This window comes from Phalacrocorax aristotelis, chromosome 8 (genome assembly GCF_949628215.1).
Source record: "Phalacrocorax aristotelis chromosome 8, bGulAri2.1, whole genome shotgun sequence".
Lineage (NCBI taxonomy): Eukaryota > Metazoa > Chordata > Aves > Suliformes > Phalacrocoracidae > Phalacrocorax > Phalacrocorax aristotelis.
Window position 1 is genome coordinate 34,844,864 of NC_134283.1, and position 23,972 is coordinate 34,868,835.

At 43.1% G+C, this 23,972-nt stretch overlaps 1 protein-coding gene across 1 annotated transcript in view; it reads left to right on the forward strand.

The window, feature by feature from the left end:
- Positions 1-23,972, forward strand: part of ERGIC1 (endoplasmic reticulum-golgi intermediate compartment 1) — a 65,743-nt gene that overhangs the window by 25,937 nt on the left and 15,834 nt on the right. The window contains exons 2-6 of the mRNA XM_075102428.1: positions 510-571; positions 7,381-7,453; positions 17,649-17,743; positions 18,393-18,517; positions 21,020-21,124. Coding sequence (XP_074958529.1) covers positions 510-571; positions 7,381-7,453; positions 17,649-17,743; positions 18,393-18,517; positions 21,020-21,124 — 460 coding nt within the window. The remainder of the gene's footprint in view (positions 1-509; positions 572-7,380; positions 7,454-17,648; positions 17,744-18,392; positions 18,518-21,019; positions 21,125-23,972) is intronic.

The window sequence follows — 23,972 nt, forward strand, 5'->3', positions numbered from 1 at the left end:
TTTGGGTTAATTTCTCTTGTGTATCCAGTGTCCAAGGGTAGGTCTCAATACCTTGATTTCTGACTATGGTATTGTCAATTTATGGCTATTGCAGGATACAAACAAAAAAGGGCAATATAGGTTGTCTCTCACTGTTTTCTTGCTAGGCCTCTTTATTCAGGAGTCTGTAGAGTATTCTTTTCCTTTTAAGGTGGTCTATAAACTTGTCCAGCATGACTTCTTTCCTGGCGCCTCTCACAGTTCAGATTACACAGATCCGTGACAGCAAGGCGGAGGGAGGCAGAAAGAAGGCTTTGGAAATTGGAGCCAAGAAGGAGCGCAGTTACATAATTCTACAAAAGAAAAAGGATTTTTTTGTTTTGTTTTTCCTTCTCATATCCTTCTGCAAAGTGAAAAAAACGTTGTTGGAAAGCTGGATGGAAAAACTTCAGCAGCATTCATCCCTGTGGGGACATGAAATGTATTGACACGTTCCACCTGTTTTATGGCTGTTGCTTTTCCTCTTTCAGGTTTGACATCTACAGGAAGGTGCCAAAAGACCTTACACAGCCAACCTACACAGGGGCTATTAGTAAGTAACACTTCTTTTTGATGTCCTTGCATATCCCTGGTCTAAAATTAAAGATCAGTTGGCTTCTCTGTCTCCAGGGAATTTTTTTAAAGGGATATTAAACACTGGAAAGGGTATCCTTTGTTGCTGAGACAGCTCATTTTGCCCAATCTGTCAAGTTGTACTAAACAGTGGAGTAGTTTGCATGGATTCAGAATCTCAACAACAAAAAGCCGTAAAGATATATTGTCATGAAAGGGAGCTCCTAAAAGCTAGCACTGAAATACCCACTCTGCTAACTACTGAAGTAGCTAAAGAGCTTTTTGCTAGTGTCTTCCCAAGAACAGAAGCTGTGAGTCTGCTCCAAACACTGGAGGGGGTGATGACTGGTAGATTTCTTACCTCTGTCTGATAGGCATCCCCTCAGTCAACGTGAAAAACAGCTGGTAATGGTTGCATTCACAATTAGTATAGCCAGGTGTTTGATTGCTGAAGAGACTTGAGGAACCAAACTACTGCAAACAGGGAATCCAGGTTCTGGATCAGTAATGAGCAGTATGGGTGGCAATATGCTGTGGCCAGTGGTGAAGATGATTTGGGAAACGTGTTATTTCTCTCACAGCATACTCAGTGGATTCATCTGATGTTGCAGGTGGGACTAATGAACAGAGGTCTTTTTTTGTTGTTATTTGTCATGCTTTTAAAGAAGAAAAATTGATTGGTCAGAAACCACTGATAGTGATCCACTCTCACTCCTGTGTATCAATACATAGACTTTGGGTGATACAAATCTCTTGCCTTGGGCCCCTTTTCCTTCCTTCCTCCTCCTGAGGGATGCAGTAGACTGAGTAATACAATTTCACACAATTATATGCAGTGAGCGCACTGCGGAGTGGTAAACATTGATCAGGTTGATCCTGCCCGGCCTGTAATTAGGGAACTCATGCAGCTTTCCTGTTCCATTGAACAGTGACTTCCTTTGATGATGTAGCTGTGCTCCATTCATCCATTCTTGTAGATGGGTCAGTAGCCTTGTATGTCACTGCTGACATGAGTGATGTCATACCCCTTGGTGACAGCAGGCATCAAATAGAACTGAGTCAGTAGCAGTGAATCAATGGGCACAAAGGAAAGCCCTTTTTGAGCGGAAGAAACTCCACACTCCTTACTGTGAGGATGGTCAGAGACTTGAACAGGTTCCCCAGGGTGGTGTAGCGTCTCTATCTTTGGAGATACTCAGAACTAACTAGACCTGGCCCTGAGCAACCTGCTTTAGCTGACCCTGCTTTGAGCAGGGGGGTTGGACAGGATTATCTCCAGAAGTTCCTGCCAGCCCCAACTATTCTGTGCTTCTGTGAAGATAGCACATTACTCTAAATATTTACTTTCAGAGAGTCCTTGTCCTCTGCATTCTCCTGACCGCTGAATTACTTGTATGTTGACTCCCTTCTAGGTTTGCTGAAACTGTAAACAAAGGGCTTGAATAAAACTGTCTGCTAATTTAGAGGCATATGAGATTTAGTGTTTTGAAAGAACACTTTGAACTTGTTAGTGATCCTGCCTTCTCTTCTGTTTTGGAAACTAAGAGTTCCCACAGTATAGCTGGGCTCCCTTTGAGAATTTGTCTTGTTATGAATCACCTGCAAAAGAGTATGTTTTAGAAACAAAAGAACCATCAAAGGCCATCCAGTGTTAGGCTTTCTGATCTGCAGTAAACAGCTCAAGTGATAAGTCTTTTGTGGGAAGGTTTGAAGGCTGTGACTCTTACTTAAAATTAGCTGACTTATTTCTCTCTACTGTTATTTGCAGCTTCTCAGGCTTTGATTTTCTTCTCTAACTGGTTCTCCTTCTTTTTGTCAGAGTGTTTTTAGGCAGGGTGATATAAGCTTTTGAACCACACAGCCAACAAACTCTGGTGGCTTTGCATGTGAGGATCTTGTGTGCAGCTTTCCTAATGGGCTTTCTGTCTGACCAAGCCTGTGACTTGTAATTTGAAAGCTAGGAATCTTGCATGTTCTAGGAGGCCGTGAATGAGAACAGCCCATTGCCATGCCAGTCTGGAGCCTGGGAAGGTTGCATGATTTCGTGAAAAATACTTTATGGAAGTCAGCTTGTAATAACATTAGGGGCTTGGGGATAGGGGAAGTTTCTGCCTCATAAAAAAATCTTTTAGGGTCTAGTAAATGTGTGAAACAACTATGGCTGCTACTGTATTTTGGCTTTCTTTAAGTCTTTCAAGGTTTACAGGGCAGGTATAAAAAGTCCATAGTAGCTGACTATTAATTTAGGCCCTTCCCACATGATTTCTGCTGAAAATTTAGTTCAGTATCAGTTCTGGTGCTAAAGGCTTTCAGGAATAGGAATGGATTTACTTCAGGATTCCTACAGTTGGTTTTGCATTGTAAAAAGGCCTTTTTTTAAAAAAGTTTGAGGTTTATTGGCAAAGAAGGATTAGGTCAGACTGCAGAAGAAAAGAGATGGAAGGTACTAGCTCTGCTTCTGACCACCAGGGCTAAAGTAGCCATCTCCTCTGGGAAAGAAGCAGGTCAGGGAGAATAAGTGTTAGGGTATTTTGGTGGAGAAGAGCAGGCAGTCTTCACCAGAGACAAGTTCAGAAGCCAACTGCAAGGTTATTGAGTCTTTCTGTTATGTACGGATTTGTATTTCAAAAGTTGCAGTGAACGTAGCATACAAGGTATTTCAAATCTGTGTAGCAACCCTTCTGGCTATCAAAAATTAGTAGGAATGAAAGAAGCAAGAACAGTCCACTGCAGTTTAGTAGAGTGAGGTTTGTATAGAACAACATACCCAATGCTGTGGACTCTGAAAAGTGTACAGAAGTTACTCATTCCTTTTTCTCAATAAAAATCTCTTCTTTCGGGCAGCATTGCGATCCATGTGCCACTCAGCAAGTCATGGCATTGTTGTCCCTCTTCCACCAGATGCTTCTGCCAGACTTTTCAGGCCTTCCCACCCCTATGTAGTGTGTCTGTGATGCCAGCACATGGCCATTCTAACAGACCTGACTAATGTGGTGACAACTTGGCCATGTTTGGATATGTATGTAGACAGCAGCAGCACATGCCCTGGCTGGCTGACAGTTGGCATCTGGCTGGAGAGGAGCAGTCTGACTTCTTGAGAGAGGGGCCTGCAACTCAGACAGCTGCTGTAGCAATCCTGCTATTTAACAGTGAGTGGATGCATAGTTTGCATGCACATGTTGTATGCACACATGGTAATGTTATTCAGAAATACTCTATGCTGTTTGGAGGCTGGAGTTTTAAATACACATCAGGAAATATCAAAGTTATGATTCACATGGCATCTGTAAAAAGACCCGTTCCTTGCACTTCATAGCAGTTTGCTCCATTGAACAATAAATACTACTAATTTTATGCCTTAATATAGACATGGATCCATGTTCTCAGTCTGTATGATGCGTTAAACACTGCATTTCTTTCATTTCTTGTGGGGTGGGGAGGAAGAGTCAGGAATGTACATAGATGGGGTATGTATCAGAAGGGATATGTACAAGAAGGTTATGTTGTCAAAACTAGTGCAGGGGAAAAAGCTTGGGAGAATTTCCCATTCTTTGGGGATTGCTGATTAGCCAACAACAGTGTGTTCCAGTGTGACTAACACCAGCAACCTTTGATGTATTGATCATGTTATGATATTAGAGTTTTAAGAAACCTGTCTTAGATGGTCCTTTGAGCTCTGGGAACATCGCAGTGCTCTTGCAGTTAAGCTAAGCTCTATGCATTAATTGTTTTATTCTGTCTGATCCTAGCCTTTAATCTGCTTTCCCAAATATAATACAGTTGTCAAATGTGGGTGGCAGGAACTGCTCATTTGCATGGAAGCAAGTAAAGGCCTTCACTATGAAATAAGTAGCTGAAGCACTGTGTGCATAAATTCTTATGCTGGGAACATCATATATGCCTGCAACTCCACGCTAAGAAAAGGAGCTCTCATTCTGTGTCTGAAAAAATTTTGGCCCAGGAGGCAGTTTAACGCGTAAGACTTTCACATAAATCTCATGCCAAAGACACCCCCTGCCCTGAATATGTTTGTGTACAGGAAGAGTTTAACACAAGAGTGGCCATGCTGGCTAGGTCAGTGCAGATGTCCATGTAGCCTGGTATCCTCCTGCCAGGAGTGGTCAGCAGCAGATGACTGAGAAGGAGCATGAGGACAGGATAAACATGTCGTGAAGCTTTGGTCAGTTGGCAGTTCTGAACCTCTTGAGCTAGAGGTGGTTCATTTGTGTTTAGTAGCCCTCAATGGATTTCTTCCTCAGGGTGTGTCTGATTCCTTTTTGAAATCTTATAGACCTTTTTTTTGTTAAAACATCCCCACCATCCATGGTCAAAATTTTTCAGAATTTACTTAGGTGTTGTATAAAGGAAACCCCTTGTTTTTGACCTCCCCCTTCCCTCCCATTCCCATACTGGAAGAGACAGTGAGTGGTTGTTCCCCATTCATCTCCTTCAGGCTGCTCGTGATTTTATAGACCCCTGTCATGCCCACCCTCACTAATCTCTTTTACAGGTTGAAAACTATTTAGTTTGAAGACTGGCAAAAGCATTGAAGAGCTTTGAAAGTCAGTCCCTGCCAGGTGTTTCAGGGCATTCTTCCAGGATTTTTTTAGATATAGGTTAGTGGAATTTTGCTGTACTTTATTTAGTAAGTATCGTCACAAGCCTTCACTGCAACAGCTGGATTGGAAGATGGACTCGAGGGAGTAAATACTAAGTATACTGGAAAAGGATATGGTAATTTGATGATGGAAATGGCAGAGAAGAAATTTAAAAAATTGAAAAAGGGAGAGAAAGCTCCGGGAGAGAAATTACAGTTAGTAGTACTGGGCTTGCATAGAGAGAGAGGTCTAGCTGATGCTGTGGAAAGCCTGTAGAGGATGATAACAAGCAGAGAAGAATATGAGAAGCAATTAAAGGAGAAAGGATTGTCTTTATGTCAAATGCTCTCCCCTGCATACTGCCAATGATCAGAGATCTTGTGTCTCTGCTGTTTGGTGATTAACAGTAAGAAACACTGAATCAACTAGTCTTGTGCCTAGGTTGCTAGTTTTGTGCTCTTATGTAGATATATATGTTCTCATAAGAATTTGCTGCTGTGCTTTCCTCCCCCAGGCTGCAGGGTGCACCGTGCCAGTGGCTTAGCTGTGTTACAGCATTGTTGCTCTTCTGTGTCTTGACAGCCAAGACTTGGAAGCAACTGTGTGACCATCTGAGGTTTCTCTTTAAAAATTAATATCCCCTCTTGCTTCCAATTTTCATACCTGTCTTTGACTTTGTTTTCCCCTTTTTTCCCTTTCTTCATCTTAGCTAATGGATATTTTGGCATCTCTTTTTATGCCTTGCACTTTTCAGAGGGACAGTAAATTAATCCACCCTTCAGATGGCTCTGATGAGGAAGGGGAAGTAACGCATTTCTCTCTACTCAGAACTATAAACTGACTAATCTGAAGAATGAGGCACAAGGCTTTAGGTTACTCGAGGGTCTGTCTTGGTATTTGCCTTAAGTACCTCCTCTTTCCTTCCCTTGCCTCTCACATTCTCTACCAAGGGAGTTCAGACAGGCGCAATTGTATGATGAAATTGCTCCCCAGCCAGTTGTTGCTTGTGCTTCCAGAAGAATGGGCATTCAGGCTGTATAGGTCATGTGGAATAAAGTTGAGGAACAGGGTTTTTCTTCTGTATTTCTCAATCCTAATTGGTGCCTATGGTAAAGTGGTCATTTCCAAAGAGTGCTTGGTCATTGTAACTGTGCTGGGATTGAGGGGTGAGCCAGATTGTACTCCTGTTGTCACAGCCATGGAATAGCATGCCATTTCCTGATTTACTCTCTCATATAGTGATTCATAGTGAACTTGGGTATTTTAATACAAACACACATTGCAGCCCTGTCTCCCTGAGCTGCCGCATCATTGTCTGCTCCTATCATCCCTGCTCAATAGGATTTACAGCTGGCCTTCCTTCCAACCTCTCCTGTGTGGGTCAGCGACTGTCCCACTGCTGCGTGAATGTCACTGTACAATGTTTTGAATAGTTTCCTGATGAAGAGTAACCAGTAATATGCCAGTTACTTTGGGTCCCCTCCTTTTAACTCTAGGTTGGCATTCTTAGAAAAGACATGGGACTTGTGGTCCAGGTATTTTGCATGTCCTTCACTGGGATTTTCCCCTTTCTGAAGGGTCAATATATCAGCAAATGGAGAAATTAGAGAAGTATCAGGCATTGGCTACACTAGTCCATTATAGCCATGTCTTCGCTGTACCAGCTGTATCTAGTGGGTAGTTCAGGCTGTGAGATGACTTACACATAGCCTTAGAATTTGACAAAGAACAAAACCGTCTCCTAATCCAGAAAACAGCGCATAGCTGATTGTATGCTTTTGAAGCAAGGAGGTGTTGATCCTTTTTCCTTTCTGGAGGTTTTAGTAGTAATAAAATTACATTTGGAGCAAGGGCTCCAAAGAAATTGTATTGTAAGGCAGCTTTGTCAAGAAGGAGGAAGAGCCGGCATTGCGTGCTGGAGGTGGAGAATGCAGGAGCCATAGGGAAGTGGAAATCATGATGGAAAAGGTGACTCAAGAATTAAGATACCCAACACGATGTCGGGTATTGTCGTGCCATTGAAGGCACTGCTCTGATAGCCTTGTCTGGGTCATTGTCTCTAAAGAGTGTTAGTTCTCAAGTGTGTCTGGGTGGCATATCCATGGGGGGAATAATATGCCTGTGTAAAAACAGTGTGTGTCTTTGTTAGAGATATGAAACTAACCTTTTCCTCTCCTTGCCTCTTTTCCAGTTTCTGTCTGCTGCTGTCTCTTCATACTGTTTCTCTTCCTGTCTGAGCTCACCGGATTCATAGCCACAGAAATGTAAGTAAAAATCATGTTTTCCTTTGCTTGAATGTACGTGCATATATGATTCTTTACAGCTTTACTCTATTATATTGGAAAAATGTGCCTGTAATTTCACTAGGTCAGTTAGTTGTCTAAGGGTTTTTGGATTCCTTTTGGTTGAGTCCAAATTCTCAGTCATTCTTTCAGCTTTTTAATATACTGATGTATGCTAGGCAAACTTGGTTCTAAAATACTTTTGTTAGAGAAAACTGTTCCAGACCTGCTTGATCCTTTATTAGCTGCATATTGGATTTCTCTGTTGAGCACAGTAGATACTTTTCATGTGACTACAGATCACACCAAAAGCTTCTGACCCTTTTCAGTTCTCTGGTGATCAGATGTAAAGTATTAAGATAAATGCCAGTCAGTTGCAGTTTCCCTCTTCCTCCTTAGGCTGTTGTCATCTTGTCCTCATCTGAGATTTGTTTTCCCTCGCCTCCTGAATAGGCACTTTCCTCTGTACTTATTTGATTCAAAGTGATTCTCAAACTAGTGTATTTTTCATCAGTGATACCGTAGGTTTAGATGTGTGGTGTCTACTGGTTGAATCCACATGGCCTGTGCTCGGAGACTGTGGGGTCCCATTGCAGGTATGGTGGGATCTCTGACAAGATGTTTTATTTTCCACTCGCTTCCCTGTGGATAAAATGGGTATCACATTCTACCAGTCTTCACTGGATGTTTTGGGAGATGGTTTTTGGAAAAAATGAATTGCATAAAATACGAATTATTATTTTAATGTTAATAATACCTTTTTCCTTAACGTCAGAGCAGAATCTCTGATACATGCAGATAGCTTTACTCACGGGTGAATTTTATCTTCTTTCTTTTTGCCTGTTGATCCTTATTTGGAAACTTAGTTAACAGGTTTTGTGCATGAAGACAAGTTGTCCCAAGCTGTTTAAAACAAGTTGGGTTTAAATTTCCACTTTAAAAAATTGCTCATAGAACAAGCATTTTAGTTAATCAGAATTTTTTTTGCTGTTCTTATGGTCCTCCTGCCTTGAAGTAAACTTTTCTTAGTAACTGTTAACACGGGTACCTTTGTTTTGGGTTCTAGGAAACATTCTCCATCGTCCTGCTGATGTGGCAGTGAGCTCACTGGACTGTGATGCACAGTTCCTGGATAGTTAGGAAGGGTGGAACTTCTGTCAGACTTAAGTGATGGTCCAGATAGCAACAGATGTCACTGCTGAGCAAAAAAGCTCTGAAATGCATGGGCTCATGTGCCATATCTAAATTGACCATGCTTTACGTGGCTTCTGATAACCACGTGGCTTTTTCATTGTTTTTGTGCAGCTCTGAGTTGGGTCAAGGATATAGTTTCAAGAATAATTTTAACTTTGAGTAATGTTTAACCTTAAGACAATAGTGTAATCTAGCTCTAGCTAATTTTTTATGCCCATTGCACGTTTACTTCAAAGATGGTATCTTAGGTTTCTTACTCAATTGCTGTTTCTTTGAATGCAGTTCCATGCAGTTGCTTGTAAAATACCAGGGTCACCTTATCAATCCACTTCTCTCAGGAGCTGAGCTTTTGTGATTTTCTTGTTTCAAAAAATAAGGAAAAGCTAGACAAATTGCTTCAAGTAAAATAGTGCTTTTTCTTGCTCTCCTCTTAGATCTTATTCTCTCATCTGGTTTTCTTCTTTATTTTAGTTAATACTCTACCAGAGGAATTAGTAATATTTACCTAATTTTGATCCAATTATTTGAGTGCACATGCCTTCATGTAGTGGTAGTTTCCTGACTAGAGATTTCTTTCTGAACAACAAAATTGTGTGATTCTCTGAGGCTTCGTCATGCTTTTCTCTTAACAAGATGATACATTTTCCACAAAGGTATTAGTGGCGGTATAAGTTCCTGCATGCTTAGCTGACAAGTTTCTCATTAAAACCTCAGAGAGATGGTAAACTGCTCTTCCCAGCAGGAACTGCGTGGGGAGGAGGTGTTTGTAAGCAGTAAAGCAGTAAAATTTTAGAGAGGATGTCATGGAAGAGACTGAGATAAATGAATGCAGGAAACTGATTTGTCATGGACCTTCCAACACAATAGCTCGCAGAATATGAAAACCTCCTTCTGGTGAGTTATAGGTCATCAAAATCTCTCTTGCTGGGAACAGAGCACCCACAGCATTTGTAAATAGGCTTCCCCTGTAAGAGCGGAAACAGTTCAGAAAGTCATATAAAAAAATGCTTCCTAGTTCAGCAACTTCTAAAGTAGAAGTAAACTTTTCTTTTTCCATTTCTTACTCATCGCTTTCTCTTCTGGGGAGCCCAGTACCTTAAAGGTGTTCAAAGATGTTGCAAACCTCTTGTTCCTTTTCAAGTGTGTATTACTGGCAGTGTGCTGCAAGGCAGTATAGTCTCATTGTTTGGAATAAGGGTGCAGAGTGCAGATGTGTGGAGCTCTGCGTGGTCTGGAACAACAGTGTGAGAACTCTATGCCACAGTTTGGACTGGGTGGTAGCAAGTAACAGGGGATATACTATCTCACAAAGATATTTTGAGCCTTGTTTGCCCATGAATCGAATACTTTTGAAGATATGGAATATTCCTTATGTGCAAACTGTTCAATTCCCATCAATCTGATTGCAAGCTTCAAGTTTCTTTTGTATTAAGAGCCTCCTACAACAGATATCTCTCCCAGGTTGAAGTTTCCTAGTATCAGCCAGGATCTGAATGAATAACTAGAGCGTGCACTTACATGGGGTGAGCTTTCCTGCTTTGCCACTGCCAGCTGTACTATGAGACTGCATCAGTCTTTCTCCTCTAGTGACGTATTTCCCTTAAAGCAGTCATGCACTTGACAAAGCTGGATTGCATGGGGATAGCTGCACATTTTTGATGGCAAGGTGGAAACTAGAGTGCTTGTCCTGGTGCCTTACATCAGAGACTTACCAGGTTTGCTGATGTGGACTCATGCTTACCTCGTAGCCCTATTACGCCGAGTAATTGTGTGTGGGGTGTGTGCATTGACAGCCTGCTTCAGGGCAAGTCAGCAGCAACCTCAACAGCAGTGGTACCCACAGTTTAACTGTCTGACTCTCACCAACAGGAGGTTTCTTTGGTATCTGCATCTAAAGTGAGAGGTTGGTGTGGTTTGTTGAACTTACGCTGCAACATGAGAAAATAACATCTGCTCTGCACCCTGCTAACCCCCAATACTTGCTAGCTTCTACCCACTGTTGGACTTCCTTTACATTCATGTGACCATATCAACTTAAATTCCTGGTATTACTAGAAATCTCAGTTTGGTCACTCTTGCCCAACTTCAAAGCTGTTTTTCCATGACCAGCCCATTGCCTTAGCATTTATAGTCTTAACTGCTAAAGACTTGTCTGGGTGGCAGAAAGCCAAGAAATTACACCTTCATCTTGAGGATAACAGTCATAACACTAAAACCAAACATTACCTATGTGGAGAAGGCAGTGTGCATCACAGTAGCTATGTCACAACTCGTGTGGGCATTTCTAATGAGCACTAAGATTGCATCTGTGTATGGGAGCTTACTTCAGTTAGGAACGTGAACTAAGACACTGTGTGAATTACAGCAGACATGCAGGAAGCTCATGTGGCATAGGTAACGCATTATAAATGCACATCCTATTTTGCTGCTGAGTAGCTTCCTGTGTAGACAAGCCCTGAGCAGGGCAGAAAACTCCTAGTTTCTCATCTTCTAGATTTGTTGCATGACTGTGAGAGGCAGTCCTCTGAGCAGCCATGAAGGAAATCAAAGCTTGGTTCCTAGGTGGGGCTGCATCCTTATCAGGAAAAGCACAGTGAAGGTCTGGTGAGGGCAGAGGTCTGTCTTTCTTCCTTTCCTTTCCTCAGCCACAACCCATCATTGCAGCTAAAGGGAGGGCGAGTTTAGCTCTGGAAATCAAGGATCTTCTTGTTTGGTTTTGTGCGCTTCTTTTCTGTCCAGACTGAGAGTGACTGAAAACTTAGTCCAAAACAATAACTTACATCAGCCTCCTCAGTTCTCTAAAAGATGGATAAAGAAAAGGAAGTCTACATTTGGACCTCTGCAAAATTGACAGTATCAAACATGGTTATCCCACTGAACAAATGACTCAAATGGCTGAAGAAATGAAGCTAACGTGTTAGATGTGTCTGGTATTTCCTGGGCAGGATCAGTAGTAGATTGAGAGCTGAGAGTAGATTGAGGGCTAGAAATTGCTTGGCATACCTTTAACGGCCTTCCTCATTCATCTTGCTGTTACATTGCAGATCAAGAACGTAGAAATCACCTATGTCTTTTCTAATTAACTCAGATCAGTGCTAGAAGTTAATAGCTGGCGAGATGATAATCCTGCAGTTTTATCACCATAATTAGGTCATGAATTATATTCTGCAGGATCAATAAGAGTTTTCCAAGTATTCCATCATTAAGGAGGAAAGATGTAATTAACTAATCTAGTCTGCCTTGCATTGGCGGCCAGGAGAAGGGGTAGGAGGGTATGAATATGGTACTTGTGGTATGAATGTAGCTGCTCAACCATAATTCACCTGCCACAGAACACTGCAGAAAGCAACAGACGATTCCTGGCAGTGTTTTCTTTTTCTTTTCTTTTTTTTTTTTTTTTTTTTCTAAATGAAGTAACTGGCACTGAAGAGACCAAAGTGACAAATTTGCCACTTGGGAGGCTGTGCCCCTGGCAATGCAATTAATTAATCTGCAGGGCAGAATATCTGTAATAAAAATACTGCCTTTGCATAAAAGCATATATCATCAGCAATGTCCAAATCATTTGTTCATTTAAGCTGACCAGATCATTCACTTGGGACAGTTTAACCTTTATGAAAAATACCTTGGCCAGTCTGTGAGTATCACACAGCCCACCTCCTGTGCCGGGACCTCGTCACATGCAGCATGACTTGACTGTTCACGCAGGCTGTCAGGTACCCTGAATGTGGGAGGACACGAAACACCAGGAGCTTCTGAGACCAGTGTTGCTTGTTCACACTGGATTCATTTACATACCTAAGACCAATCCTGCAGTGAAGCAAAATTGTTATCATACCTGCCTTCAGAGCTTTTTTTGTCCCTTAGCTCTCCAAGGTATGTTGAATGTGTCTTGTGGCTCTTGGCCCACGAAAATTTCTCCTAACAACCTGCAGGGTCAAGCTGCACCTGCAGTAAGCAGCGGAGTGTGATCCTGGTGCAACATAGTTCCTTCTGTTGGAAACTGTAACCGTGGAGCATAACCCATCTGTACTGGGAGCACAACGCTACAACTTTAATGTTCCGATCCAGGTCCCAGACACTAAGCTGGAGGTGCAACTGCAACTGCACCAGCTCATCCAGTTGAGGCAGATGAAATGCTGGAGCAAGCTAGACCAGCACAGGGAATACAGCCTAGTAGTCAGAGGGGAATGGGAGTTATAATCCTGCTCTCACCATGGGCTGACCTTGAGACAGACACTTTTCTGTAGAAGGATGTAATACTTAGCTGCCTACCTCTCAGGGGTGCTAAGAGGCTTAATTAATGTTTGTGTAGTAACTTGGAGATTACCTAATAAAAGGTGTTATATATTTGTGAAGTGTTGTTATGCCGTTTGTCCTAATGTACGTGTGTGGGTTAGCAGGAAGTGGAAGGTCGTGTCATGATGTCATTTGTAATTTCTGACTCAAATCTACATTGACGTCTTTCGAACCCTTCTCCTTCTTCCTGCCTCCTGGAGAACTGTAATTCCTTCCTTTGTAGGACGGTGTGTTTTCTGTGCTTCACAGCTGAGCCAAGACCTAATCTGGGACAAAGACCTTATCAATGAAGAACTGATTGATATTCAGGGCATAGAAGGAAGACTACAAATGGCAGAGCAATAGACATATGCACAATTTATTATGCAGTAGAGAATTTGCTGACCTGCTTGTTGGTTTTTTCGCACAAATTGAGAAGATGGGTTGTTTGTCCTATGTTGGGTCTTCTCTGGTCTGGCACAACTGAGAAGAAGGTAGTGCAGGAATCTCAGCTTCGGACGGTTGTGTTTCTGGAAGGTGGTTGATTAGAGCTGAAATGGCAAGCGGAGCCAAGAGAGCTCATCTGAGAAAGTCTTTTGAGAAGCTTTGAGCTCCCTCAAGAAAGAATAATTATTTTTCCTCTTAGGCTTAGGGTCGTGGAGAACAGAGTGCCTCCTGGAAGTTGGAGGACAAGGTAAAATGCAGCCTGCTGGAGTAAGTGGTTGTGTTTTCTGTATGGCTGATGACCAGGGAGGGGGGTGCCTGGTTGTTTGATGTGAAAGAGGGAGAAGAAAGGCTAGAACTTGAAGCAGAGAGTAGGACGAGGAAGATGCATTTAGAGAGCACCCAGGCAGCGTGTGAAGCTCTGAAAGGTCAATGCAGTGTGTCTTCTCTTGTATTCAAAGGGCTGCAGGCTCTTCAGCTGTTAAAGTGCTGAAGTGTCTAATGTTAGTGGCCAGGGCTGCAGGGTGGAATAAGCTACTGGGCAAGTTTTGTTTCTGGGGAAACAAAGCTGTTGTGTCATAAATCTAAGTCCTAAAGCATGGAGAACAGGTCTGGCTTTCTTTGGATAAGATCTTAAAGAAATCCTGAGCCCTCTTGCCGCTCTTTCCCCCTTTCATTCTCTCTCATGCCATTTGCATGATCTGCAATATTAGCCAAAGAGTTCCTCCAACTTTTTCTGTGTAATGCTACAGGTTTGTAAGCAAATGGGGTAAGTAACTGAGAAGCCCAGCAGCACCGCTCAGGAATGTGAAGTATTTCAAAGTGGCTCTTTCTAGAAGTGAAATGGAATCTTTCTGTGTGGATCACAGCTCCTGCTGCATGGAGAAATTTTCCTCCCTTTCCTTGAATCAGTGGCAGGAGGCCCTGTGGTGGGAGAGGTCCACCTCTCACCTGTCCTATTGCCCTCATTGTACTTTCGTAGCTCTGCACCTCACCTCTGCTTCATTGTGCCACTTTCATTCAAATGATCCTTAACAGCAACCAGTAAAATACCAACTCCTGTATGCTTAGGGTCTTCGGAGAAGGTACATGCCGTCTTTGGAGTCACAATACAACCCTGTATGCTGCCTCTCTAAACAGCCATAGAAGCAGCTGTGTTTACAGTGTCTTTCTGCCTGACCTCGGGTTTTATTTCCCTTGTGACCATCCCAGATTCACTATTAAGCACTGTTACTCCTGGAACACTTTATGTTCCAGGAGGGACAGGTATAAATTAGAGTCAACTTCATTTCTTCCACTAGAGACATTATCCCTTCAGGGAGAGCGCTCGAGGTGGTAAATAGTGCTTTTCCCAACATCCCAGGATTGTCTGATTAAATAACAGGAAGGCTGTGTGCAATTTGGTTTCTTGGCCCTGGGATAGCAATGGAGGTGTGAGTGCCAGTTCTCTGCCAGCTCTATCCAGACTTAGGAGGTGGTGATTCAGGAGGAGATCCTGGAAGGAGTAGCCTTGACCCTGGAAGTTTGCTTTACCTGTGAGGTTTCCAGAATGTATTTTGGGAGTGGAATTTCTAATTTGTTGCAAATAATGACATTTCTTCTGAGGCTTGCCCCAGCAAGCATATCCTGTGTTGTGTTGTCGTTGTGCCCTTGGCTCTCCTTAGAGGAACCTCACTAACAGAGCAGGTCAGCGCAGAGGGTGCACTTTGGAGTCCCTGATAAGAAACCTTGTCGGGTTTGTTAGCTTGGGCCCTCTGCAAGAGCTGATGCTGCCAGGAGGCAGCAGTGGCCGGAGCTGGGAGGGAGAAGCAGGGTTTAGCAGGTGGAATGCTCCATGAAAATTGGCACTGCAGGTCCGAGGGAGGGGAAGGAAGGACAGACTGTCACGACCTGTCAGATGTCTAAGGAGTGATAGGGTTATGAAATTGGGAACATGAGTAGGAGAGGGGCAAGCGGCTACTAGGTAAAGAGGAGGAGAAGGAAGGGACAGGTTGGAAACCATTGGTCCAGTGACCGTAGTGCAGGACAGGAAACCAGTTTCCTTTATCTGCAAATAATAGGCTGTGTGATGTGGACAGACTGGCCTACTTCTCTTTGCCTCAGTGATCCGGTCTGCAACCGAGTGACCTCACCACTTGCCTTCCTGTGTAAGACCTTCCATAGGCTCCCCATGCAGTTTGTTCTTTGACTTCTACCAGCAGCCACTTCCACTCACTTATCACTGAAAGGTTTACGTGCCTTTGCTCACAGACCACACCTGACCGCACGTTTTCTGACAGGTTTGGAATTGGAGATTAGCAAATATAAACATTGACCTTCCTTGAGCTTTCCTCCAAAGAGCTAGGATGTTCAGCTGAGCTGCTGAACCTGGCATGCTCCTCTGCCAGCCCTGGCGTGAATGCTCCCTTTTGCCAGTAATGTCAAGTTGCCCGCAGCACTGGCTGGGCATGGCCCACATCTCAGACGGCAGAGAGCTGGGAAGAAGCCAGGTGCTGTTATGAAACAGGTTGGCTGGCAACTGGGATCCTAATGGGAGGAGGACTCAGGGAGCGCAGAAAGGTGCATTGCTTTGGGGGATTAATGCCTGTCCTGGCTGGAGCTGCTCCTCACAACCGTATTTGGATATATGACTTAATCCCGATCGCTACCCAATCTGCCAGTAATAAACACGTAGAAGATTTAATGCATTCCACCCAGGAGAAGAGGGCTCAGCCAAGCAGCTTTTAACCAGGTCACTGATGAGCAATCTTTCCCCTCCCTTTGTGTCATTTTTATTAATCACTTGAAAAATACGTTGAGTAATGATTGCAAGCAACTTGTCAAGCCAATTAAAAACAGAGAAAGGTAGGGAGGTGAAGCTGAAGACAAATGCTGTGCTGGTTTTAAATGAGTGTCTGTAAACCCCACTGACCTGTGAGTAATTACCTCAAAAAAATTGGCAGCTGTGTGTTTCTCAGTGTGAAGGCTTGTTTCTTCTGAATCCACAGGGCAAAACAGTACATTATGGTCTGGAGATGTATCACCAGGGCAGAATCACTTTGAATCTGTCTTGTAGTTGCCCTTAGTCTGGTTTGTCTATTAGCATATAGACTCTTCGGCAAGGGCTTGTCCAAGGTTTTCATGCACTTTGAGCATTGAATAAAAATAATACAGGGCACTTACTAGTAGTGTAGGTAGTTTATGTACCTTGCCTGAACGTAAGTTCCCATAGCTTTATAATCTGTCTGACTGGAAGATAAATTGTCAAATCTTCTTACCTGATGAGGCTGAACAGTGTTGGACTTGGAGGGAGAAAGAGCTGCTAGGTAATCTTGCCATTTTTTCGGTTCAGTGTGGCGAGTTTCCATGAGGTAGATTCTCTAGGACTGTTCAGCTAATTCAGCTGTCCTTGTGTTGGGGTTTTTTTTTTTGTTTATTTATTATGTGTCAGATGGATTGTATGTGCCAACAATAAATATTGATACTCTTGTATTCCTTTTACTCTATATCTGTGTTCTGTCTTCTCTGAAATATGCACCAGCACTGTGGGTGCTATGAAACAACATTACTGTTTGGGAGACTGTTGCATAGTGTGTTAAATCCTGCTCTCCAGGATGTTTCTTCCCATCTGTTCCTGGCTCAAATCCTCTTCTCATCAATTTTAGTTGTTGATTTTAGTTACCATTCATAGATTGAAATGAGATATTATGGAGAGAGATACAAGTATGCCATGCTGCCTTCTCTTGCCACTGTTCTATCAGCTGGGTGGCAATAACAAAAGGCAATTTGTTACACAAATAAGCATTCCTTTGGGATAGTTGAGATCAGCCTTTCTCTAAAACTATTTATGAAACAACTGAAAAAGCGCATGCTTCTCTCTGTCCTGAAAGGAGTAACAGCCCAGGTATGTGGAGGGCTAGCAGACTAGCCTGCCACCTCTTCAACATTAGGGTCTTGTGTATCACCTCTAGAAACTCAGGTTGGGGAAGGAGGCAGGGAGCATAAATCAGAGCAGGAGTTTTGTTTTCTGCTGGTGCAAGGGACTTGTCTAAAGCCTCCTGCACTTGCCAAGCAAGAAGTAAAATTAAATCGTGATTTGCCCTCATGAAGTTGTGGGGGGCTTTTCCTGCTCTGTGTCTCATAACTCTGTTGCAGCTCTCACACAGTCAAACCTCCTGGCTTCAAAGTCTCCTTTTTTCCCTTCCCATGCAAGCTGTTCAGTGTTTTTTTCCTGTGGAGAGTAGCTATGTCCCTGAACCCACCTGTGTTTTCTGTCCTCCAGAGTTAATGAGCTCTACGTGGATGACCCAGACAAAGACAGTGGAGGTAAAATAGAAGTGAATTTGAACATCAGTTTGCCAAACCTGCATTGTGAATGTGAGTACCCATTTTCACTTTCCAGTTTTTCTTTGTATTTTAAGTAATATTTGAAATGGGCCCAAACTGGTACAGTGGCCCTTCTTCTGTAACAGGATGGATGGAGATCAAGTAGCTGCAGCCTTTGCCAATACCCCATCGCTTTCTGTTCCAAGCCAGGACATCTGTTTTCTTGGAGCCTGTGCTCACTCCGCAGCCCATGTTAGTGGCTGATCTCCCTCGCTGGCTTCTTTCTAAATCTGATTTCCTCTTTTTTATAGCAACCTTTTTGTGTCTGGGAGCACGAAACCTCCCAAGTTTCATTCATAACTCTGAATGCACCAGCTAGTTGTTGGCTTCTCACAAATCACCTGCCTTGTCTACCTGAAGTTTTTCTTTTTGTGTAACTGAGATTGCAGTCAACTGGCAGGATATGGGAGGTATATTTGTGTCAAATAGGCAGTCTGAAAAGTTTGGTTACAAAGTTCTTTCTGAAGAGCTGGTATAACAATTAATATTTGACAAATGACCTTACTAGCACAGTTCAGTAAGATGTCAAAAAAAGACGTGGATTTTTTCCCAGTAAAAGCAGTGCATGCTCTTACTATGCAACCTTCCTGTTGTTTCTTTTGGTTTTACTTTTCTGTGTCTTCCCCTTCCACCCATGCAGTAGTTGGACTAGACATCCAAGATGAAATGGGAAGGCATGAAGTGGGTCATATTGACAACTCGATGAAGATACCTCTTAATAATGGGGATGGCTGCAGGTTTGAGGGCCATTTCAGCATCAACAAGGTGAGTAGGAATGACAGGGGTTGAGTGTATGGTGACTGGGGAAATGCTAGCAGAAGCCATTTGTAAATTGTTCATGAAAATCTGTGTGTCAGTGTCTCTCCTGTAGAATGTATATTCATGTCCCTAATCAGTGGTAAGGCTAAGTCTTATACGGGGAGAGGAAGCTGTGTAGTTAGACCCACAGAGAGTGTGTTAGTTCAGGCTTTTCCTTTGTTTTCAGAAAAAGGTAATTGAGGTATCATTGCTTAACAGCAGAAGGCAGCTCTGTGTTGCAGCCAGTGCTCCTCTTTCAGCGCATCAGCCTAATATTTAGGCGATGTATGAACTCTCTACAAATGCCAAATGGCTTCTATGTTTACTCGTCAGGACTTTTGCACCTCCAAAATGTGACTCATTGTGCAGAGGTCTTTGGCAATGTCTGTATCCAAGTGCTCTTCTGTTCCGAGAGTCACAGAATGACAGGAATGTTCCCTACTAGAGGGTGCCAGCATAACAGAAGTGGTTCCGTGCTGAGATGTTTGGAATACATGCACACAACTTCTGCGCATGCTTTGTCAGGATGCTCTGCTTCTGTCTCAAAGAATGAAAATCCAGGCCTGGAGGAGGCTGCTCTCTGGGATGGGTGTGTTCAGAGTTGAATAATCTTGCTATGTAATGCTGGAGATGACTAGCTGGGGTGGGGGAGGCAGTGGTGGGGCCCACTGATGTCCTAAGAAGGGCACACCCTTTATTCACGCCTCTTCATGTACCACAGGCTACAAAATCCTGATTCCTTCTTTTCCTCCTAGGTCATGTTAAATCGCATCTAAAAATAACAGGCAGAACCTCTTACTGATTTTGTGGCATGGAAAGGATTAGGGACTTAAAAAGAGGACATTTCTTTCCTCATCTCTAAGCCACCAAGATTACTGGCAGCTGATAGTCCACAAAACTGGGAAAGGGCTTCTTGAAAGGTAGTTCTTGTTCTGTTAATTCCCAAAGCACAGAGCTGAATTATTTGGGGGTTTGTCTGCTGGATGTGGTGCATTCTGCTCACCAAAGCAACTCAAAAAGGGGTTGCTGTATATGGCAGTGAGGAGCTCCCTTCACTGCTTAATCTGTGAAACGCCACTAATTGCGTTGTCTCATATAGTGTTTGGGACTGCTGTCAGAGGGAGGGGACCTGACCCAGGACTTTTTGGCTCTGAAAACCTGGACCTCTCATGTATGAGCTGGAAGCCTGCAGTCCCTTGGCAGAAATTGTACAGGCTTCTGTACGAGGTGGTATCTGGAGTGGGACATGGCCAAGCTTTGAAACTTGACCAAGGATTGCGCTTGGGTGTTATTCTCAAACCTGAAGAGGGAGGACAAGGTAACAGTGAGATGATCATGTGTACTACTTACTGCAGAGTCTGCCATCCTGTTTACCGAGCTTGTGTATGACACAGCTTGTGTCCATACCTGAAAGTGTTCCCAGGAGTGCACTGCTGTTCCTCAAGTCATTTAAATTAGCTTTCCTGAAAGCACATGGAGCTGGCATGTGGCCTCCCATGGCCCAGCTGGTGAGGTGTCTCTGCAGAGAACACAATGGGCACCAGTTGTATAACCATCCTCCCACTCTTGTCTTAGTCCATGTCAGATTGCTCCTCAGTGTTGCTTCATTTCCCAACCTTTTCTCAATAGGAAAAAAAATTATTGCAATCTTCATAACAGTGATTGAGCTGAATCTGCTGAAAGACTTCACAGAGTAGGGCTAGTGACCTGAAAAGTGTGTGCATGCTAGAGTGATCCCATCAGAATGACACCAGTACTCATTTTCTGTCTTGGAACTGAGTGCTTAGGTGAAATATCTGTTTTTCAGAACTTTGTATTTCACTCCATTTAAAAAACTAAAACCAGAAAATCCTGCACTTGGAAGGGCTATTGCCAGGCCTAGAAGCTGAAGATGTAGCTTAGTTTGTATGGGAAGCTCCATTGGTTTTGGTGGGGTTTTTTCCTCTTTGTATGTAAGAATGAGTTTTATATAAAATCTTCTCAAATGTAAGGTTGCTCATGATGTGTACTACAATAAGATATCCACAGCTTTCTTGGGTTGTTCTGCAGCAGTGGGCCCATTTACAAATGTGGGAGTAAAACATTAAGCAACTGTTTGTTGCCTGTCAGAGACATGAATCTTGTTTTAATAGGGATGAAAGACATAGCCTTAAGCGTTAGGAATCTCTAAAGTTGGGAGTGATCCACTCATCACCTCCTAGTCAGCAGCAGTAGCGATGTGAGGTTGCCAGGCTCTTGGGCTGCGGGATGTAACTGATCACCACTCTGTATGCAGTGTGGTGGTGTTGGTCAAGTGCAGGAAAGTATTTCAGAGCCTTTCTCTGATGTGCCAGAGGTTGTCCACTGCTAAGTAGATACAGCCTGCCAGGCTGGACAGATCCAGGAATTTCTGCTTAATATCACAGAGCCTAGCAATGCCTTGAGGGATAAAATGTGAAACCCTGTCTTCCTTGTCTTGACTAATTTTAGGTCCCTGGTAACTTTCACGTGTCGACACACAGTGCCACTGCGCAGCCTCAGAATCCTGACATGACTCATGTCATCCACAAGCTCTCATTTGGGGACAAGCTGCAGGTGAGTTCTCTTCCCTGAAAGTTCCCTGGCTCTAGGGGAACGAATGCAGTGAGAGTGACTTTAACATTAGACACTTTGGTTTTATGGAAGGGCCAGGTACAGTGTGGGGAGGGCATAAGAAAGGACTGCCTGGGTAAGCAAGCCCATCCCTTGCATTCATGCAGTGTACACTCAGTCCAAAAAAGTTTGCAAACCATTTACATGCCACCACCTCAGGAAGGAGCAGTGTTCAGTCATAGAGTAACTTTGCTGTTTTTATGTGAAAATGAAAGTGCTTTTGGAAAACTATGTGGCTATCTTCCTGCAGGGAGTAGAAATGAGGATTCACGGATTTGCAAAATCCTATGTAGTAATGTTTTCCCTATTAAGACAGCAAACAAATCTTGACTGCTTCTGCAGAGGAGCTTTGAGTATACTAAGGGAAGATGTGTGCTTGCTGCTGTCTTTACCAAGGCCCTGGTCAAGTTCGTTTTAATTCACTGCACTGTACTTGTATAGCAGACACTGGTTAGTCAAATTTGTTCTGTGAAACACGTTAGACCTAGAACTGCCAGTTCCCTGCTGGGAAGAAGCTGAATGCTGTACCTGCCCAGTGAATAGAGTTTCACCAGGTGTTGTAAGTTATGTAATAATTCCTGATTTCTCAATAAGGACAGATTACAGAACTTCTTTAGCCTACTTCCAAGGAGCTAGCATCATAGGTGGGAGTTATATATGTGCACGCCCAGTTTGCGACTCACCCTAAACATTGCTTACCCATAGTCTCTCTGTAATCTTCTTTCCTCAGCACAGACGTCTCATTAGTCTGCTTCTTGTACACCCACTTCCAAAATCCTTTTTCATGCTAACAAGTCTAAGCATTGCTTTGTAGTCTTCTGATTCTGCTCCCGGCTTCTTTTAGGAAATATCTTGTGTGGGAACGCTGAAATATTAGCATATAAATAAGCTTGGCTTAATGTCTGTAAAGCACACTGAGATTATGAAAAATACTAGGTAAGTGCTAATAGGGAGTTCTGCAGTTTGCGTGGGAAATCGGTGCTCTAATGTAGTATTCCCATTGTTTTATCATGGAGCCTTTGAGTAATGAAGCTGAAGTGTGAATCAGCATGAATGATATGAGAAGCCTGAACAGCTGGGGGCAAAGGAGCAAGGATCTTCAGTTCTGGTGGTGAGAAACCTGTCTAGCAAACATGTAGTTGGCTCCTGATTTGGACACGTTCTGATTAGTATTTTCAAAGTTCAAGATAACTACTCATGTCCATACACAAGAATGCAGCGTGCAGGTGCTGCTGATCCTGTAGGCAAACATGAGTTCAACAGCACAAATTAAAGGATTTGTTCACTAAACAGGTGCTACCAAGACTCAGCAAGCAGTGTAGAGAGCCAGCAAGTATGGAGAGCTTTAAATCTATCTAGATACACCTTTGAATATTTTGCGTTGTCTCCAACTGCTTTGATGCAATATATGCTCATATTTCTTAAAGAGGATGAGGAGTTCCTCATCCGCTTGTGTCATGTGCTGGGAGTTAGTTCTTTGTAGGTTGTTACCAGCTCTGCCAGAATGATCCACTAAGGTACATGCTGTGTTCTTCAGAAAAACCAGTCTGTTTGAAACAGAGATTTAAATCTCATCTGGCATTGAATGAACTTCAGTTCTTCAACAGCCGTTCATGCACAATAGTGTCAGACTATGTAGATGAGACCAAAATTCAAACAAATGAGATTCTTGCCTGTCAGATAACCCAGTAAAGAAAGAGATGTGGAAAGTAGGAGATTATATATTTTTAATCATAGAATTCTCTGAGCGCTAAGTCATGGTCTTGAATAATCCTAGTTTTAACCTGGTCAGAGGTGTTGTCCTTCCTTGATAGTTGCAAGGTCGGAAGTTATTTTAGCCTGCTGTTGAACTGTCCCTGAGTTATGTCCAGTTTTTTGTCTTTGCATGTGTTTGTAGAGGGTAAAGCCTAGGGTGTTCAAGGCCCCAACAAACATCTTTTTGAGGTCCGTGTTGCAGGAGGATGAAGTGTTGGCACTGTTAAACCACTGAGTAGCCTCCTGTGCCACTACTCCAAGCGCTAGATTTGGCCTTGACAGTGCAGGACAGTCCTGAGAAAGTCTGGCTAAACAGGCTTGCTTAAGTTCTCTGCTGCAAAACAATTTTGTGGCCAAAAGCTTGCTCCTTGTTGAAGTCCCTCCAGGTACTTAACAAGGTACAAACAAGTATGTTCCCCCAAGGAACACAGCTGTGCACTTTGTAGAGCAAAGATTAATTAGCAATCTATGTATGGACAGCAAGTATTGTAATGGGAGTCTAGAGTGTTCCACGAGGAAAATCGTGGTAAAACATCAGACTGGGAGTTACAAATGCCACCCATGTTGCAATGACAAGAGAGGTGGATGCACCAGAGTACCTGATGGCACAGAAACAGGCAGTTGTGGAGATGCCTGGTGCCTTTGTCTGTATGGAAGCTCTGTAACTCACAGCTTTGCAAGGTCACTATGTAGAGAGATGCAGAGCAGACAACTTTTGCATATAAACAGAAGTGTAGATGCTGGGAAGCCAAGGACAAGAATGTAAGTCCAAATATATAGGTGCCTCACAGGATAGATAGTTGTTGGCTGAGTAACCACTCAGATATTTATGGTTAGAGTGTTTGAATTGGAGCTTAAAGTCTCTGGCCCAGATATTCTATAAGAGACTTCTCAGCTGTGTCAAGAATGAAACATAATACTGTAGCTCATCCCAGGGATTTCTCTTTCTTTGTATGCTTTTTACAATGGGTAAAGAATACGTACAGTCTGCATGTGTAGTTCGGAAATGATTGCTGTTGTGTGAAATATTTGAAAT